The sequence below is a fragment of the Bubalus kerabau genome, chromosome 4 (assembly GCF_029407905.1).
Source record: "Bubalus kerabau isolate K-KA32 ecotype Philippines breed swamp buffalo chromosome 4, PCC_UOA_SB_1v2, whole genome shotgun sequence".
In the NCBI taxonomy this organism is placed as follows: Eukaryota; Metazoa; Chordata; class Mammalia; order Artiodactyla; family Bovidae; genus Bubalus; species Bubalus kerabau.
In genome coordinates, this window is record NC_073627.1 from 40946456 (window position 1) to 40967481 (window position 21026).

Here is a 21026-nt window from a genome sequence, read left to right on the forward strand (position 1 = left end):
TCCCCATATTGGGATGTTGTGGTGATGGCCATTTAATAAAAGATCATGTGGGCCTGAATACTTTTAGAAATCTCTTAGATTCGTAGAGTATTTAATCCAAAATTAAAAGGAAGGAAAAAGGCTATAAGATGTTCACTTAATTGTAAACTTCTACAATGGAGAAGACTGTCCTGTTTGATTCATTTGAGGAAATAAGTAGAGAAACAGAAGGAAATGAAGCTAAGGTGTGTTTTGCAATTATAAATGTATGTCAGTCATAGCCAGTGTTTTCATTTTGATACAGTTTAAAATTTGTTAATCTGTTGGACTTTATTAATTCTTTATAGAAAGAATGAAGAATTAAAAACTCTATTTCTAAATATACTTAATAGGAGACAGTTTCTAGGTGATAGTAAATGTTTGACATTTTCAAGGCTCATAGTACATGACCTTTCCAGCAGCATTTACCTACCTCTCCTTTCTCTTTTAAATGCACTCTCCTCCGTTAGCTTCCATGACACCAGACTCTGGTTTTACCTTTTCATTTTTAGTCACTCTTCTCCCCTTTTCAGGCTTCCTTTCTTGTATCTGGCTATTAAATATTGAGAATTTCTGAAGCTCAGTCTTAATGCTTTTCCTATTTGGCATTCTACCTCTAGGCAATTTTGTCCATGTCTACGACTTTATTTTCTACCTCCATGCAGATAACCTACAGATTGTTTATTTCTCCAATTCAGATTACTTTTCTTGAACTCTGGTCCAAAATATACAGGAAACTTGGATATATCAAAGACATCTCAGATTTTGCAATGTCCAAGACCAAACTCAGACTCGCCCTTCCTAATCCAGGTCCTCTTCCTTTGTTCCTTGTTTCAGCAACTCCCTCACAGTCCACCCTGTCATCCTTGATTTTTGCTTCTCTCCATTCTCACTGACCGTGTCTGTCACCTTTTACCCTAAAATAGTTTTCCTTTCTTAAATATTTCTTAAATCATCTACTTTTCTCCATTTCAGTTGCCACCATCTCAGCTCGAGTCACCATCATGTCTCCCTGTCTACAAAATAGCTTCTCAACTACTCTGTTGTCATCTGCTCTGTTGCCTCTCCATTCCAGAAAGTGTGTATAAACCTGTGTCTAATTATTACGTTTACCATTTTAATGACTTTCTCTTGCTTCTCTGATAAACACCCAAAACCTTTAGTAGGTCTATTAGAATTTTCATTGTCTGGTTCTTGCCCTCTAGGTCTCTCTAACCCTTGCCTTATATTCTTTTTCCTTTTTTGGGGGTTTCTACAGTTGTCTTTAGTTCTTCTAATCAGACATTATGATTCTATGTACTTGTTCCCCCTGCCTGGACTTTCCCACCTTCACCTCATTATTTCTCATTTGTACTGTACTTGCGAACTCTTCCCCATACTTGTACTTGTCAAGACCATCCCCAAGAAAAAGAAATGCAAAAAGGCAAAATGGTTGTCTGAGGAGGCCTTACAAATAGCTGTGAAAAGAAGAGAAGCGAAAGGCAAAGGAGACAAGGAAAGATATACCCATTTGAATGCAGAGTTCCAAAGAATAGCAAGGAGAGATAAGAAAGCCTACCTCAGTGATCAATGCAAAGAAATAGAGGAAAACAATAGAATGGGAAAGACTAGAGGTCTCTTCGAGAAAATTAGTGCTACCAAGGGAACATTTCATGCAAAGATGGACACAATAAAGGACAGAAATGGTATGGACCTAACAGAAGCAGAAGATATTAAGAAGAGGTGGCAAGAATACACAGAAGAACTGTACAAAAAAGATCTTCACGACCCAGATAATCACAACGGTGTGATCATTCACCTAGAGCCAGACATCCTGGGATGCAAAGTTAAGTGGGCCTTAGGAAGCATCACTACTAACAAAGCTAGTGGAGATGATAGAATTCCAGTTGAGCCATTTCAAATCCTAAAAGATGATGCTGTGAAAGTGCTGCACTCAATATGCCAGCAAATTTGGAAAACTCAGCAGTGGCTACTGGACTGGAAAAGGTCAGTTTTCATTCTAATCCCAAAGAAAGGCAATGCCAAAGAATGTTCAAACTACTGCACAATTGCACTTATCTCACACGCTAGCAAAGTAATGCTCAAAATTCTCCAAGCCATGCTTTAGCAGTACGTGAACCATGAACTTCCAGATGTTCAAGCTGGATTTAGAAAAGGCAGAGGAACCAGAGATCAGATTGCCAAAATCTGTTGGATCATGGAAAAAGCAAGAGAGTTCCAGAAAAAAATCTACTCCTGCTTTATTGACTATGCCAAAGCCTTTGACTGTGTGGATCACAACAAACTGTGGAAAATTCTGAAAGAGATGGGAATTCCAGACCACCTGACCTGCCTCTGAGAAATCTGTATGCATGTTAAGAAACAACAGTTAGAACTAGACATGGAACAACAGACGTGTTCCAAATCGGGAAAGGAGTTCATCAAGGCTGTATATTGTCACCCTGCTTATTTAATTTACATGCAGAGTACATCATGAGAAATGCTGGGCTGGAAGAAGCACAAGCGGGAATCAAGACTGCCGGGAGAAATATCAATAACCTCAGATATGCAGATGACACCACCCTTGCGGCAGAAAGGGAAGAAGAACTAAAGAGCCTCTTGATGAAAGTGAAAGAGGAGAGTGAAAAAGTTGGCTTAAAACTCAACATTTCAGAAAACTAAGGTCATGGCATCTGGTCCCATCACTTCATGGCAAATAGTTGGGGAAACAGTGAGCTCCAAAATCACTGCAGATGGTGACTACAGCCATGAAATTAAGACGCTTGCTCCTTGGAAGGAAAGTTATGACCAACCTAGCAGCATGTTAAAAAGCAGAGAGACATTACTTTGCCAAAAAAGATCTGTCTATTCAAAGCTATGTTTTTTGCAGTAGTAATGTATGGATGTGAGAGTTGGACTGTAAGGAAAGCTGAGCGCTTAAGAATTGATGCTTTTGAACTGTGGTGTTGGAGAAGACTCTCAAGAGTCCCCTGGGCTGCAAGGCAATCCAACCAGTCAATCCTGAAGGAAATCAGTCCTGAATATTCATTGGAAGGACTGATGCTGAAGCTGAAACTCCAATACTTTGGCCACCTAATGCGAAGAACTGACTCATTAGAAAAAACCCTGATGCTGGGAAGGATTGAAGACAGGAGAAGGGGACGACAGAGGATGAGATGGTTGGATGGCATCACTGACTCAGTGGACATGAGTTTGAGTAAACTCCAGGAGTTGGTGATGGACAGAGAAGCCTGGCACGCTGCAGTTCATGGGGTCGCAAAGAGTCAGACACGACTGAGCGACTGAACTGAACTGTTAACTCAAGCCTTATTTTGTAAGAAAGCCTCTGACTTTCCAGCATAAGATATGATAACGTTCCTTGAATATGAACTTAAGAAAACTGTGTATTTTCCTTCATGGAATTTTTTAAAAACCACATTCACTTGTCTGATTGATTAATGTTTTTCTCTGCCACCCAATTGCAAAGTACCAAATCTGTTATTAATACTTTAACATTCAAAGTCTTAGCAAAGTTTTTGGCAAACAATGGGACCCCACTCCAGTACTCTTGCCTGGAAAATCCCATGGACGGAGGAGCCTGGTAGGCTTCAGTCCATGGGGTTGCTAACAGTCGGGCACAACAGAGCGACTTCATTTTCACTTTTCACTTTCATGCATTGGAAAAGGAAATGGCAACCCACTCCAGTGTTCTTGCCTGGAGAATCCCAGGGACAGGAGAGCCTGGTGGGCTGCTGTCTATGGGGTCGCACAGAGTCGGACGTGACTGAAGCAACTTAGCAGCAGGTGCCCAGTAAATGATTTGTTGAATGTTAATGGATAAATACATCGTTCTTTCAACATTCAAAATTCTGAACACATGATATGAACTAAGCACTAGGTAAAAATAATGGGGTTTAAAAAAAGTTTCTTTTATGTTTCTCGCAGAAGATTGGCTAATGGGTTATAAAAAGCTTAAAAAGCTTGAGAGCCTGTTTAGTACTAATTTATTTTAATTATGCCCCAAACCCTCTAAAATAGCACTTGGGGATATAGGAGGTTAATGGATTTTAGCTCTTCACAAGGGGCACTCTCGCTGAAATCACATTCATTCTAATTAGGGTTTTATATAAATTCTTCCCCCAGACTCCATTAGTTTGCTCTAATTCTATAGTTATACACTTTCCATTTTTATTTATCATTGTAAGGATTATTCAGTTCAGTTCAGTTCAGTCGCTCAGTCATGTCCGACTCTTCGCGACCCCATGAATTGCAGCACGCCAGGCCTCCCTGTCCATCACCAACTCCCGGAGTTCACTCAGACTCACGTCCATTGAGTCAGTGATGCCATCCAGCCATCTCATCCTCTGTTGTCCCCTTCTCCTCCTGCCCCCAGTCCCTCCCAGCATCAGAGTCTTTTCCAATGAGTCAACTCTTCGCATGAGGTGGCCAAAGTACTGGAGTTTCAGCTTTAGCATCATTCCCTCCAAAGAAATCCCAGGGCTGATCTCCTTCAGAATGGACTGGTTGGATCTCCTTGCAGTCCAAGGGACTCTCAAGAGTCTTCTCCAACACCACAGTTCAAAGGCATCAATTCTTTGGCACTCAGCCTTCTTCACAGTCCAACTCTCACATCCATACATGACCTATTTAAAAATGTCATTCAGCTTTCTGAGGGGATTAGAATGTTAGAATGCAAGTCTTCTGGTCTTAAGAATTGAGAAACTTGATTTTTTTGGCAGAGGGCAGGTCTTTCACCTTTGTTTATTACCCTGATGGCACCTTATCTTTGGACAGCTGAAGGGAGATGTTTTTCTTTTCGCTTTTAAATGAAGTTGAAGTACGAAGAGAGGGAGCCGTTGTGTAGAGACTCAAGGGCCTGGAATCTGCTCTGAGTTGTTTTTTTTTTCCTACAGAGCTGGAAGTGCTACTTAAATTTCCTTAATTTCCTTATTTGAGTGACTATCTTTCCAGAATGACTAGCTGGGTCTCCATAATTGTGGATTCTGAGAGGGGCTTGAGTACCTTTTACCAGTCCTTCCCTTACAACCTCTCACATCCCCCAGAGATGTTTGCCCAGTAGCATCAGGGCCAGGATGTTGTTAGTAAACATGACAATAAATGTAGCATCACTGTGACTGTCAAAAGATCTTAAATGTTCCAGCCATCAGTCATTGTCGTGTCTTTTACTAGCCTGTTCTGAGTACTTAATAAGGAAGCAGTAAGGGGATCCTCGCTTTCCTCCGGGTTAGGCATTTCTCTGGCCTCTAGTTCTTCCCTAAGGCTAGACTGGCACCAAAATGTGGTCCTGGAAAGTGGGCTGACTACTGTGAGCCTCTGAGAAAAACACCGGCTTTTCTTCTCTTGAATATATTCTTTAGGAACTCATTGGCCAATATCAGTGAGTGGCAATTATTGGAGGTTAGTATATGCTTGTCCAATCTATGGTTAGAGGTTCTACATGCAAGTTTAGGACCAAACCCTAATTGTCAGAGAGAGATTTGCCAGGAGCATTTGCCTTTGAAGGTCTCCCTTGAAACTGTGGTGGGACCAGTTTATGACTGATGTTTTGAACCTGGATCAAATGTTTTTCCATGCTTCCACATCTGAGAAATAAATCCTTTTTACTTCTGGTTTCCTTCAAGTAACAACTTACAGATAGATATGTGGGAAATTGAGTGATTGAATATTATAAAAATCTTATACTCTCTGTATTTTTTCCTGTTTCTGTAGAATGGGATGGGTACGTTGATCTATGTAAGATATTCCTGTGCTGTTTTAACAAATTACATTGATTTCTTTCAAGAAAATTAAGTTTCATGAGAGATTTAAAATGAAGACTTTTTATAAAGTAGATTGTTTTGGCAGTTTTCAGTTAGTCAGTCTTGTATTTCTTGATCACCAGCCATACTTCATTTTGCATATAGCATACAATGAGTGCAGGAAGGTTTCTCTCCTCCAGGAAATGTGAAACTAATTATGACGTAAGACTAACATACATGAAATCAGTAGCTGCAATGTGTGTATAATCAGTACCAGCTTGTTGTTTTAAGCTGTTAAGGCTATAAGAATTCTAAGAAAAGAAGAATGGTGTTTTTGCTGATTGTTCTCACCTTCTGCTCAGGTGTGTGTAATGTGTTTTGAATTCTTATTTCACTAGGTACTGGGGCATCCTGCATCTATCCTTTACTTGGAACAACCTTAAACGGCTGGTATTTCCTTGCAACAGAAGTAGATGATATGTGCTTCAACTACGCGAAGAAGAATGTGGAGCAGAATAACTTGTCTGATCTTATTAAAGGTTAGCTCTGCAAAATCAATATTCCTTTCAAGTTTTGTTTGTTAACCTGTTTTTCTAATTTAACACATCTCATTATCTTTTGCTTTAACATACAGCCTTTGGTAATTTTTAAAAATTTGGTACAGTTGTAATTGGGTTTGCTGCTTTGTTATCAGAATCAACTCAGAAACAGAGTGAATGCAGCCGATCCTCATACTTTGTGGATTCTGTGTTTGTGAATTTGCCTACTTGCTAAAGTTGGCTTACATATGGCTATTTTTAGCCCCCAAATCAATACTTGTGGTTCTTTTGTGGTCATTCACAGACATGTGCAAAATGGGAAAAAATTTGAATCACCCAGTGTGTATGTTCCCTGCCATCTTTTCTTTTTCTTTTTCTTTTCCCTGCTGTCTCCTTTCAACTCTTACACTGTAAACAAGTGTTCTTTTCATGGTCTATTTAGTACCACTTTTTTTGTTGTTGCAATTCTGTGCTTTTTCTTGGTGATTTTGCTATTTTTAATGGCCCCTAAACATAGTACTTGAGTACTAGTGTTCCTAAGTACAAGAAGGCTGTGATGTGCCTTACAGAAAATACATGTGTCAGATAAGTTTTCTTCAGACATACTATAGTACTGTTGGCCATGAGTTCAATGTTGATGAGACAGTAGTGTGTATTAAATAAGGTGTCTTTAAACAGAGATACATAAAATAGGATATATATTGATTGGGTGATGAAAATGTAATCAGAGGCTTGAAGCTACCTAACCCTGTATTTCTCTTAGGAGTCAGTGGTTCAGTATTCACTAATTCAGTGTTTGTGGTGACTTTACTGCTAATGAGAACCAACTGTATATGAAGTAACCTAGTTACCAAGATTTTAAACGGAAGAAAATCCCGCTGTTGATTAAACTGTACTATCTTTTTTATTTCAGTATATGGAACTGTGCTACAAATAGTTAAATCTCCTTTGTGCTAAGTCGCTCAGTCATTTCCGACTCTGCGACCCCACCAACTATAGCCAGCCAGGCTCCATAGGATTATCCTGACCAAAATATTGGATTGGGTTGCCATTTCTTCACTCAGGAGATCTTCCCGACCCAGGGGTCGAACCCTTGTCTCCTGTGTTTGCTGTATTGCAGGCAGATTCTTAACCACTGAGCCACTGGGGAAGCCCCTTTAAGTTATATAAGTACCGTAAGAGACTGATGGGGTGCCCTAACTTAAACAGTGTATCCAAGTAGAGCTTTTACTTTTATTTCTGTGCTTATTGTCTACATAAAAGGCAGTTCTTTTTTTTTTTTTTTTTTGGCATTAAAGAGACTTTATGTCTCTCTTTGGAAGAAATAGGCTTTTCTTTTTTTTAAGTTATTTATTTTTAATTGAAGGATAATTGCCTTACAGTGTTGTGTTGGTTTCTGCCATATATCAACATGAGTCTGCCATAGGTAAACATATGTCCCCTCTCTCTTGGACCTCCCTCCTATTCCATCCCACCCTCTAGTTTGTCACAGAGCCCCATTTTGAGCTCCCTGAGTCATGCAGCAAATTTACACTGGCTATCTAAGAAATTGGCTTTTCTTGCTAGTGTTAAACATATCATAAGGGGAGATAGTAATACATATATTAAATGTTTGTTTATTTGACTGCACTGGGTCTTAGCTACAGCCCACAGGATCTTCAATTTTTTTTTTTTTTTTTTTTTCGATCTTCCATCTTTGTTGTGGCATGTGGGTCTTCTGTTATGGCATGTGAACTCTTAGTTGCAGTTCATTGCAGCATGTGGTATCTAGTTCCCTGACCAGAGATTGAACCTGAGCCCATGGTCATTGGGAGCATGGAGTTTTAGCCACTAGACCACTAAGGAAGTCCCCTAATATATTATTAATGAGTTTTTTAGTTATCCATTCCTGTATTACAAATTACCCCCAAATCTGGCAGTTTAGGCAGTAAACATTTATTATCTCATTATTCATGTGGGTCAGGAATTTGGGTGTGGCCTAGCCAGGTGGTTCTGGTTCAGAGTCTTTCATGAGGTCGTAGTATGAAAGCCTGGGGATAGAGATTTGCTTCCAAGATGGCTCACTTACATGGCTGTAGGCAGGAAGCTTTAGTTCACTGCCATGTGGATCTCTCCTCAGGGCTACTTAAGCATCCTTGGAGCATGGCTTCTCATAGAGCAAGTTGTTTAAGTGATAGGGCAAAGAGGAAGCCATATTGCTTCTTATGACCTAGCCTCAGAAGTGATACCCTTTTACTTTTATCATATTCTTCTCAATAAAAGCAAGTCATTGAGTGAAGCTGCATTCAGGGAGCGGGAAATCAAACACCACCTCTTGAAGGGACTAGTGTCGAAGAATTTGTGGATATATTTGAAAACTGTCACAGTATTAATAGTAGTTAAGTTTCTCTTTTTTTTCCCCTAGTGGTTAAAGTACCACAGAAGACACTCCTGATGGATGCTCTTAAAGAAGAATCTGAGATAATCTATGACTTTTGCATGTGCAACCCTCCCTTTTTTGCCAATCAGTTGGAAGCCAAGGTAAAATATCTTCTCCTTTAAAGTAGTTGAATATTTATCTAAGTTTTCCTTGTTTGCAAAGATAAGAGCAACATTTCTTTTGGAAGCTGTATCAGTTAGGATGCTTCTGGTATCAAGCACCAGAAAATCTAATTCAGATTGACTTTCCAAAAAGGTTTATTGGCTTATGTATCTGAAAAATCCAGCAATAGCATGAACTTGAGGAACAGGTTGATCAAGGAGTTCATCATAATATCAAGGCTGATACTTTTTTCAAGTTCCCTTTGGCTCTGATCTGACCCTTGGTTGGTTCTGTTCTAAAGTTGGTTTACTTGTGGCAGAGTAATATATGGGGAGGGGGAGAGGGTGAGAGGGGAGCTCTTTTCTTTCTCAAACCGTTGAACATTTGGATTTCTTCTGATTGGACCAACTTAGGTTACAGTCTACTCCTGCATTGGGCCTTTTGACCTGAGGAAAGATCACTGTTTTTACAGCCAGCTATCATTTGATAGTAAACAAATGGCTGATTTAGTGTTCCAACTTGAAATGAGTATATTGATTTTATGAAATAAAATATATTTGCTCATGAAAATGGCTAAAAACAGCTCATATATTGGCTTAAAACAGCTCATACATTGGCTGAAAATAACTAAGCTGTTGAAAATCAATAAAATATTATTGATTTAACCTAATTTTTCCTCATCTAAAGAAAAGTTAATAGAAATATTAGAGGAAACAAGGGGTGGTGTGTATGCTTAAAACTTTGAGAGAATAAATTATTTTTAGAATTACTCAGATGCTCTAAAATACCATTTACATACCTCATAACAAAATAAATTCCACATGGATCAAATTTGAGTTGGGGGTGAGGTGGACAGAAATTTGTTAGCAATAAGATAGGAACATGAAGTAAAGCAGGATTTAGGAAATTAAATTTTGGCTCTTGATGCAGATAGATTTAAGAACTAAAACAGTGACTAGAGTACATTTTTAAGAAAAATATTGAGATGTTCTATATACACGTAAAAATACACAGGCCATAAGTGTAAGCTGGATTTTCCAAAGTGAATGTTCTTGTAGAACGAGCTTCCAGATGAAGAAATAGACTATTACTGGCACCAGAATTAAATATCTTTTTACATCAGCTTTACTGAAATATAATTTTCATGCCATCAGTTCACCCATTTAAAGGGTAGAATTTTATTATTTTTAGTATATTCACCAGAGAAGGCAGTGGCACCCCACTCCAGTACTCTTGCCTGGAAAATCCTATGGATGGAGGAGGCTGGTAGGCTGCAGTCCATGGGGTTGCTAAGAGTCGGACGACTGAGTGACTTCACTTTCACTTTCATGCATTGGAGAAGGAAATGGCAACCCACTGCAGTGTTCTTGCCTGGAGACTCCCAGGGACAGGGGAGCCTGGTGGGCTGCCGTCTATGGGGTTGCACAGAGTCGGACACGACTGAAGCGACTTAGCAGCAGCAGCAGTATATTCACAGAATTGTGCAACCATTACCCAATTAATTTTAGAACATTTTCATCATCCCCCCCCCAAAAAAAAGCCCCACATCCATTAACAGTTACTCTTGGTTTCCTTGCAGCCCCCTTAGTCCTAGTCTACTTTCTGTTTCTGGAGTTGGCTATTTTGAACATTTCACTAAAATGGAATTATAAAATCTGTGGTCTTTTGTGGCTAACTTCTTTCACTGAACATAGTATGTTTTCAGGGTTCACCCATATCGTACCATGTATTAGTTTCTTTCTATTGCCGAATAAATACTCCATTGTATGGAAATACCCCTTTTATCAATCCATTTGTTCATCAACAGACATTTGGGTTTTAGGCACTTTTTGGCTATTATGAACAAAGCTGCTGCAAGTATTCTTGTACAAGTGTTTGCAGGAACATGTTTTCACTTCTCTTAGGTATATACCTAGGAGTGGAATTACTGGGTCATCTGGTAACTGTGTGTTTAATTGTTTGTGGAACTGCCAGAATGTTTTCCACAGTGGCTGCACCATTTTTTATTATAACTAGTGTGTGGGACTTCCAGTTTGTCCACATCTTTGTCAACACTTGTTATTATCTTCTTGGTTACAGCTATCCTAGGAGGAATGGAGTGGTAGCTCATTGTGGTTTGAATGTGCATATCCCTGATGGCTAATGATGTTGAACATCTTTTCATGTACTTTTTGATCATTTGTGTATCTTCTTTGGATAAAGGCCTGTTCAGATCCTTTGCCCAGTTGAATTGGGCTGTTTTTCTTCTGACTGTTTTAAGAATTCTTTATTCTGTATGCAAGTCCCTTGGAGTGGGTATAGCCTTTCCCTTCTCCAGGGAATCATCCCAACCCAGGGATCGAATCCAGGTCTCCCACATTGCAGGCAGATTCTTTACCACCTGAGCCACAAGGGAAGCCCAAGAATACTGGAGTCGGTAGCCTATACCTTCTTCAGCAGATCTTCCCGACCCAGGAATTGAACCAGGGTTTCCTGCATTGCAGGCGGATTCTTTACCAAGTGAGCTATCAGGGAAGCCCCTTATTAGGTATGTTATTTGCAAATATTCTCTCCCATTTTGTGGGTTGTCTTTGTACTTTCTTGGCAATGTCCTTTGCAGCTTGGAAGTTTTTGCTTTTTTTTTTTTTTTTACTTTTACCACTTTATCTGGTTTTTGTTGTTGCTTATGCTTTTGGTGTCATAGCTAAGAATCATATTTACTCCTATGTTTTCTTCTAAGTTTTATTGTTTTAGCTATTTATATTTAAAGCTGCTTTCTACTTGGATTTTTTTAAAAAATATGATGTGAGGTAGGAGTGGATTAAATATTTAAAATTTAAAAGTGAAACCATACTAGAAGAAAACAAAATTCAATGTTATTATAGTCTTTGGGCAGAATATTTTCAGTATATAATACCAAGACAGAAAATGTAAAGAAAAAGTGACAGAATTGTTACATAAAAAAGTACAATGTTAGTATGTTTAATCAGACCCTTTAGGGAAGGAATATTTACATGAATGTAGTTGTTTCAAATGCCGTGGTTATATGATTTTTAAATCCTAAGTCTAGCATGGTACTTGGAAATTGAAATTATGTCTAAGCATTCTTACTTAGAACTAGGTTACAGAGACCTGGTCTTAAGGTATAAAAATTTTTCATCAGAGTTTTTGTTGTTGTTGTTCAGGGAGTAAATTCTCGAAATCCTCGAAGACCCCCACCCAGTTCTGTAAATACAGGAGGTATCACAGAGATCATGGCAGAAGGAGGTGAATTAGAGTTTGTTAAAAGGATCATCCATGACAGTTTACAGCTTAAAAAAAGATTAAGGTAAGTTGGTAAGAATATTTTCCCGTGTGTAATTCAGAAAGAAACCATGTCACTTAGAGGAAATGAAATCACTTAGAGGAAATGAATCACCGTGGTCCGAAGAATTAACAGATAAAAATGGAATTGGTTGAAGGTCCTACAGTCTGCAGAGACCCTGTTTCTGAGGGTGCTGTCATGCCTCTAATTGATTTGTGTTTCCCATAATCATGTGTACTACATGGATGGAAAGGAGGAAAATACCATATGATTGTACTGCTTCCATTAGTGTGGTCCCGTGGTGGAGCAAAACTGATTCAAATATGGCTTTTGATTAGAAAACAGATGGGTTCAGCTCTGTCCTGTGAACCAGAATAAATTTGTTGCCCAGTCCTCGAAGCAATTTATGTTCTTGGAATCAGTCTCCCAAACAATGACAGATGTGAGGACATTGAGCTGTCAGGAACTTAATGAAGGGAAACTGAGATCCCTAACCAGTTCCAGAGGAGAGCTAAGGCTGCTCCTTTTTAAAAGCTAATGATTTCGGACAACACACCTGTCATTAAGGTACTCAGAGAGAGCTATTTGTCTTGCTTGACTTCTCACCCTGCCAAGTATTGTTGAAATGATGGATAATGTGCTGGTTCAAACTGAAAGGACTTTCAACCCTGGGATTTAGCTTTGTGACATAAAGAATTTTTTGAAATTGTGGTAAAATATACATAATGTAAAATTTGCCTTCGTAACCATTTTTTTAAGTGTACAGTTCAGTAGCATTAAGTACATTCATATTGTTGTGCCGCTAACCTCCAGAACTCTTTTCTTTTTGTAAAACTAAAAAACTAAACTAAGAAAGTTCTGTACCTATTAACAACTACTCCCTATTCTCTCTCTTCCCATAGTGGTTCCCCTGGCAACCACTACTTTTCTTTCTGTCTCTTTGAATTTGACTGTTCTAGGTACCTCATATAAGTGGAATCATATATGATTTATGACTGGCATCTTTTACTTAGCAGTATGTCATCCATATGCATCCATCTTATAGCAGGTTTCAGAATTTCCTTCCTTTTTAGGACTGAATAATATTAATATTCCTTTGTATGTATATACTGCATTTTGTTTATCCATTCATCTGTTGATGAACACTTGGGTTGCTTCCATGTTTTGGCTGTCGTGGATAATGTTGCTAGGAACATGAATGTGCAAGTATTTCTTAAGACCTGACTTTGAATTCTTCTGGGTGAATACTCAGAACTAGAATTCCTAATTAGGGAAACCTTTTTTTTTTTTTTTTTTTTTTTTTTTTGGACTTACAGGCATTTAAAGTTGTTTATTTTAGTAGAAGGCCAGTTCCAAAATCAACACATACCCTGATTTGTTAAACGTGATTTTATTTAAACATGGAAGACAACGGGATTATTGGATGATCTGCCTCTCAGAAAACTGACACAATATTAAAGCAAAAGGTTAATATATTTTTACCTTAATCGATTTCTTTAATGATACATTAGAGTGTGAGGAAGGAAGAGACTTAAATTATACTGAGTATTAAGAAGAGTGTGAGTAAGTAAATTAAACGTGAAGAAAGTAACAGCACTGAAACTCATGACAGTAGGTAAACAGGGCCATGTGGCCACTTCAGTATCTATCAGCTTTTGAGGGAACTGGAGTCACTCAGGAAAATGGGGAAGGTCATTTTCAGGAGCCTTTTAATCAGTAAATTTCTATTATTCCCAAAGTTCCATTTGAACTACAAAAAGTATGTTGTAAAGGAACACCATTCTAAGGGAGAGAAATTGGTCAATATATTCCAAGTCTGCCTGTACCTGGCTCTGTGGCTGCCCTCAGACTGAATGAAAGGTGAATGTTTGCTGCGAAGGGTAAATTGCTGGTGCCAGATGATTAGATAGCATCACCAACTCAGTGGACGTGAGTTTGAGCAAGCTCCAGGAGATGGTGAAGGGGGTTGCAAAGAGTCAGACATGACTGAGGGACTGAAAACAACAAATTATGTTTCTAAAGAGTTGACCATTTCAAGGTTGGTGTCATATGTGGGAAAAGTTACCAGTTACAATCCACTTAAAGAAAGGGTTCAGCAGCCTTGTCTGCTCTGTTAGGACTCAGGCAGGTTGAGAGGGAAGATAAAAGGAAGAAAGGTATCAGTTCATGCCCTCTTGCATATTTTTATTATTGACATAAAGTTTATACCACTATGAAACTCTCAAATTTTAAAATGCTGTGGAAACTGCATATTTTGAAGCTATGAAAAAATGAGAGATTAAAAATAAGTATTTAAACTCCACCATCTTCTTCTTAACCCTCTTCTTGTTCCCGAAGAAGTGCAGAAATTAAGCCAAATGTGTAACATTGAGGAGTGAAATAAGTTGTACTTGTTGGACTGACCTCCAGGGGTGGCTCTCCAGGTGCCTCACTTGAGCCACGCTCGGCAGCAACTGCAGTTTTGAGTCTGAAGGAATTTTGCAGCTGGGAGGCCCTTGGGAGAGAAGGTTATCCAGCCTCTTAGTTGTACAGGTTAGAAATCTGGGCCCTAGATCTTCTAATTCTGCTCTCATCCCCTTTCCACCACCCCACGAAGCTGCTGTAGCCCAGCCTGCAGTTAGACTTCTAAGTGCACAGCCTTTTCTTTACTGTTGAGATATAATTGACATATCGTCATTAGACAGCCTTTTTATCGTTGATAAAGATTTACAAGTGCTTGTCATCTTTATCTTTCATTCTTTGTGCCTGCGACTTGAGCTTACTTAATAGCATTTTCCTTTTTAGAGACTCACTCACCTAACCTAAATAAATCAGCAGACTTTATCAAACGCCTCATGGCCTGGGTTCCACTCTTATTACTGACTGTAGCTGACACCCTTTATGACAATGATTCTCTAATTTTTCCAGGAACCAGAGTTACGAAGTTCCAACTTAATGCTGGTTTAACTCCCCATTTTTGCTTTTTCCTTTCCATCCGCTGCCCCCTGCCAGATGGTGGGGACTTCTTGGATATGGGTAAAATCCACATATCTGGTGATCATCACCAGTTACTGGGTAATAAACTTAACAATCTGGGCCTTTTAGAATGTGGTTCTTTGATTTTTAAAAGTTGTTTTCTCATTGATAAAGTGAAATAATGATAGCTACATCATGCCTTATAGGGTAGTCATATAATTAAATAAATATATATTTGATGTAATTATAATAATAGTAGTAAATAATAATAATGAATAGTAAATAGGGTAATTTTAACTCTTGTCCTTCTTAGTGATCCAGCAGATTTAACTGCTGTGGTCTGCTATGTTGAAAGAAAAGATTAAAAGTACTTTGTTACTTTATTCTAATGTGGAGCCAGCCTCCTTTTCTGGTTTTAAAAACTGGGTGCCAGTGTAGTTACAAGGTGCTATAAGTGGTAGTTGCAAGGAACAACTGTAAATTTCATAACTGAGCTTTTAGTTAATTTTCCAACTGATAGACTGGTTCTACTGCAAACTTTCTACACACTTGCCTTTATAAAAGGGTAAGCCACCTCATTTTCCTTATCTGTAAGTTGGGATAATACCTTTTATGGTATTAAATGTTAAAAGAACATGGAGACAGCCCAAGCAACATATGGGACAGTATAGTGCAAGGTTAGGGTGAATAATGATGATAATGGATTGTAACACATTGAATAAGGTAAACAAATGAAGTACATAAGGGATAAAGGGAAAGCTCTTTATTACATTAGAATGCCAACTAGTAAATGTAGAAAGAATAATCAAGTTAGAAAAATCACCATTTTGCAGTCATTATAGTTGATTCGTGGAGGAGTCAACAATGAAAAATTTGTAGAGAAGGTATTTTTCATAGTTTCTAAGTATTTCCTTAATCACAAAGCATTTCTCAATTACAAAGAAATATATAGTAATATATATTTATTACTAAATATATAAATATATATATATAAATATTACTAAATATATAATCACAAAGCATTTCTCAATTACAAAGAAATATATAGTAATATATATTTATTACTAAATATATAAATATTACTAAATATATAAATATATATAAATATTTATTACTATATATATAAAATATATAGTGGAGAGATTGAGGGGTACCACCTTGACCAGATGATCACCTTGTGATACAAGTTGCCTCAAAGGACACACAGCATCTCTGTGTTCTTCCGGCCCCAAATGTTTAAACTAAATCTGACTAAGGAAATTTCAGACATATCAAACTTGAGAGATTTTGTAAGACAATTTTTCAAAAATATTAAGGTCATCAAAGTTAAAAAAAAAAAAAGACTGCAGAACTGTTCCAGATTGAAAGAGACTAAAGAGACTTGACACGTAAATGAAATGCATGATCCTAGATTGGATCTTACATCAGGGGAGAAAATTGACATGAAGGACGTTATTGGGATAATTGGTGAAATTTGAGTGTGGACCATATTCCAGATAATAGTACCGTATGAGTGTTAAGTTTTTGCAATTTGATCGTTGTTCTGTGGTTATAAGAGAGAATGCCCTTGTTTTTAAAATGTACATGCCAAAATATTTAAGGTTAGGGGCATGATAATGTCTGTAGCTAACCCTCCAATGATTTAGAAAAAACACACAGAGCAAGCAAGTGGGGGAAAGTGCAGTGAATCGGGATGAACAGTATGCTGGAATTATTTGCGCTAATCTTGCAGTTCCTGTACGTTTGAAATAATTTCAAAATAATTTTTATTGAAACCTGCTGTCCCAAAAGAATAACTAAATGCTGTAATGAGTAGAGTGCTACTTTCATCATTAAAATAGTGTAATGGGTTCAAAGTCTCTTGGGTAGCTAGATCATCCTTTTTTTTTTCTACTTAAATTTTGATTAGTTGTCACAAGATGCCTGTTGAGAGTAGTTAGGATCTAATGGGCAGACATTTTTTTTTAAAGTGAAGCTAAGGAAGAGTTTGCATGCCACAACTAAAGATCCTGTGTGCTGCAACTAAGACTTGACACAGCCAAATAAATAATTATTTGTTTTTTAAGTGAAGCTAAGGGACTTCCTGGCAGGCCAGTGGTTAAGACATCATGCTTCCACTCACTGCAGGGGGTGCAGGTTTGATCCCTGATTGGGGATGTTCCTCATGCCACACCATGCAGCCTGAAAGGAAAAAAAAAAGATTCATGATACAGTATTTAGGTTACAGTTCACTTCAGTTCAGTCACTCAGTCGTGTCTGACTCTTTATAACTCCATTGACTGCATCATGCCAGGCTTCCCTGTCTATTGCCAACTCCCGGAGTTTGCTCAAACTCATGTTCATTGAGTCAATGATGCCATCCAACCATCTCATTCTCTCTTGTCCTTTTTTCCTCCTGCCTTTAATCTTTCCCAGCATCAGGGTCTTTTCTAATGAGTCAGTTCTTTGCATCAGGTGGCCAGAGTATTGGAGTTTCAGCTTTAGCATCAGTCCTTCCAATGAATATTCAGAACTGATTGCCTTCAAGATTGACTGGTTTGATCTCCTTCCAGTCCAAGGGACTCTCAAGAAGTCTTCTCCAACACCACAGTTCAAAAGCATCAGTTCTTCGGTGCCCAGCTTTCTTTATAGTCAAACTCTCACATCCATACATGGCTACTGGAAAAACCATAGCTTTGACTAGACGGACCTTTGTTGGCAAAGTAATGTCTCTGCTTTTTAATATGCTGTCTAGGTTTGTCATAGCTTTTCTTCCAAGGAGCAAGGATCTTTTAATTTCATGGCTGCAGTCACCATCTGCCTTGACTTTGGAGCCAAGAAAATAAAATCTGTCACTGTTTCCGTTGTTTCCCCATGTATTTGCCATTTACTGATAGGACCACATGCCATGATCTTCGTTTTTTAAATGTTGAATTTTAAGCCAACTTTTTTACTCTCCTCTTTCACTTTCATCAAGAGGCTCTTCAGTTCTTCACTTTCTGCCATAAATGGGTGGTGTCATCTTCGTATCTGTTCATTTCAGTTGCTCAGTCGTGTCCGACTCTGCGACCCCATGAATCACAGCACGCCAGGCCTTCCTGTCCATCACCAACTCCCAGAGTTTACTCAAACTCATGTCCATCAAGTCGGTAATGCCGTCCAGCCATCTCATCCTCTGTCGTTCCCTTCTCCTCCTGCCCCCAATCCGTCCCAGCATCAGGGTCTTTTCCAATGAGTCAGCTCTTTGCATGAGGTGGCCAAAGTATTGAAGTTTCAGCTTCAGCATCAGTCCTTCCAAAGAACACCCAGTACTGATCTCCTTTAGAATGGACTGGTTGGATCTCCTTGCAGTCCAAGGGACTCTCAAGAGTCTTCTCCCACACCACAGTTCAAAAGCATCAGTTCTTCGACGCTCAGCTTTCCTTATAGTCCAACTCTCACATCCATACATGACCACTGGAAAAACCATAGCCTTGACTAGATGGACCTTTGTTGGCAAAGTAATGTCTCTGCCTTTTAATATGCTGTCTAGGTTGGTCATAACTTTCCTTCCAAGGAGTAAGCGTCTTTTAATTTCATGGCTGCAATCACCATCTGCAGTGATTTTGGAGCTCCCCAAAATAAAGTCTGACACTGTTTCCCCATCTATTTGCCATGAAGTGATGGGCCCAGATGCCATGATCTTCATTTTCTGAATGTTGAGCTTTAAGCCAACTTTTTCACTCTCCTCTTTCACTTTCATCAAGAGGCTTTTTAGTTCCTCTTCACTTTCTGCCATAAGGGTGGTGTCATCTGCGTATCTGAGGTTATTGCTATTTCTCCCGGCAGTCTTGATTCCAGCTTGTGCTTCTTCCAGCCCAGCATTTCTCATGATGTACTCTGCATGTAAGTTAAATAAGCAGGGTGGCAATATACAGCCTTGATGTACTCCTTTCCTGATTTGGAACCAGTCCATTGTTCCATGTCTAGTTCTAACTGTTGCTTCTTGACCTGCATATGGATTTCTCAGAGGCAGGTCAGGTGGTCTGGTATTCCCATCTCTTTCAGAATTTTCCATAGTTTGTTGTGATCCACACAGTCAAAAGCTTTGGTGTAGCCAATAAAGCAGAAGTAGATTTTTTTTTTCTGGAACTCTCTTGCTTTTTCTATGAGCCAACGGATATTGGCAATTTGATCTCTGGTTCCTTTGCCTTTTCTAAATCCAGCTTGAACATCTGGAAATTCTCAGTTCACATTTTGTTGAAGCCTGGCTTGGAGAATTTTGAGCATTACTTTGGTAGTGCATAAGATGAGTGCAGTTTTGCGGTAATTTGAGCATTCTTTAGCATTGCCTTCCTTTGGGATTAGGATGAAAACTGACGTTTTCCAGTCCTGTGGCCACTGCTGAGTTTTCCAAATTTGCTGGCGTATTGAGTGCAGCACTTTCACAGCATCATCTTTTAGGATTTGAAATAACTCAACTGGAATTCCATCAGCTCCACTAGGTTTGTTTGTAGTGATGCTTCCTCAGGCCCACTTGACTTCACATTCCAGGATGTCTGGTTCTAAGTGAGTGATCACACCATCATGGTTATCTGGGTGGGTCATTATGATCTTTTTTGTATAGTTCTTCTCTATATTCTTGTATTCATAGTGTATTCATAGTGGAGAGTTCTGACAAAGCATGGTCCGCTGAAGAAGGGACTGGCAAACCACTTCAGTATTCTTGCCTTGAGAACCCCATTACAGTAAGGGTTAAAAGAAATATAAACTCTGCCAAGCCTATATTAAGTACCAATGACATATTACAAGTCTTGTCAAGTGTGTTAATTGCTCAGTCATGTCTGACTCTTTGCGACCCCCAAGATTATAGCCTGCCAGGTCCCTCTGTCTATGGAATTCTCCAGGGAAGAATACTGGAATGGGTTCTCATTCCCTTCTCCAGGGATCTTCCCAACCCAGGGATCGAACCTGCATCTCCTGTGTCTCCTGCATTGGCAGGCCGATTCTTTACCATCTGAGCCTCCAGGGAAGTTCTTTGAGCCTTAATTGTCTAAATACTTGCTTCCTTTCATCACCTGAGGAGGTTTGTAACATCTTTCTTTTGTCTCTGTTGTTGAACTTTTCTTGGCTTCTGGTGATTCTCATCTCATGTCTCAAGGACATGGATGCAACTAGAGAGTACTTCAGCTAAGTGAAGTAAGTCAGTCAGAAAGACAAATCCCGTATGATGTCACTTGTATGTGAAATCTAAAATATGGCACAGGTGAGCGTGTTCACGAAACAGAAGCAGACGCACAGACAGAGAACAGGGTGGTGGTTGTCACGGGGGAGGCGGGTGGAGGCGGGACGGAGTCGGGGTTTCGGCAGGTGGAGGCGGGACGGAGTCGGGGTTTCGGGATAGTAGATACCAACAGTTGCAAAGCGGATAAACGACAAAATACCACTATATAGCACAGGAAACTATATTCAATATTCTGGGATAAACCACAATGAAAATGATATAAAAAAGAATGTATATATGTATATAACTGAGTCACTTTGCTGTACAGCAGAAATTAAGACATTGTAAATCAACTATACTTCAATGAAAAAAACTTTTTAATTTGTTCAGGAATGCTAATTTTAAAGGAAAGGTGTGAATCAACTTATTTTATACTGTTACTATGTGAGCATGAATTGCTTTTAATTTCTCTGTCTTACTCCTAACTTACCAAAGGCTTTTAATTCCTGCTTAATGATTTCTCCATTTATATACTGCCTTCTTAAAGGGACCATATTTTTTTCTTCCAAACCTTGTAAAGCTGCCAAATGAAATAGATTAGGCTCTAAGTAAATTTACCCAGGTTTGTTTAAAGTAGTTTAGGTAGAACAACTATTTATTTGTGTTTTCAAATCTGGAAAAGGATTGATGATATAAAAATAAGGATTGTTACTTGTTCTTGAACCCATAAACAATAAAAACAAATAAAGTACTGGTTAATGTATACTACTTCTAAAGCAGTATAATAGTA

General features: G+C 38.7%; 1 protein-coding gene across 2 annotated transcripts in view; it reads left to right on the forward strand.

Moving 5' to 3' along the window:
- METTL16 (methyltransferase 16, RNA N6-adenosine) overlaps positions 1 to 21026 on the forward strand; it is a 70802-nt gene that overhangs the window by 22832 nt on the left and 26944 nt on the right. For both annotated transcript variants that reach the window (XM_055576914.1, XM_055576915.1), the window contains exons 4-6: positions 6155 to 6295; positions 8700 to 8815; positions 11981 to 12123. In XM_055576914.1, coding sequence (XP_055432889.1) covers positions 6155 to 6295; positions 8700 to 8815; positions 11981 to 12123 — 400 coding nt within the window. The remainder of the gene's footprint in view (positions 1 to 6154; positions 6296 to 8699; positions 8816 to 11980; positions 12124 to 21026) is intronic.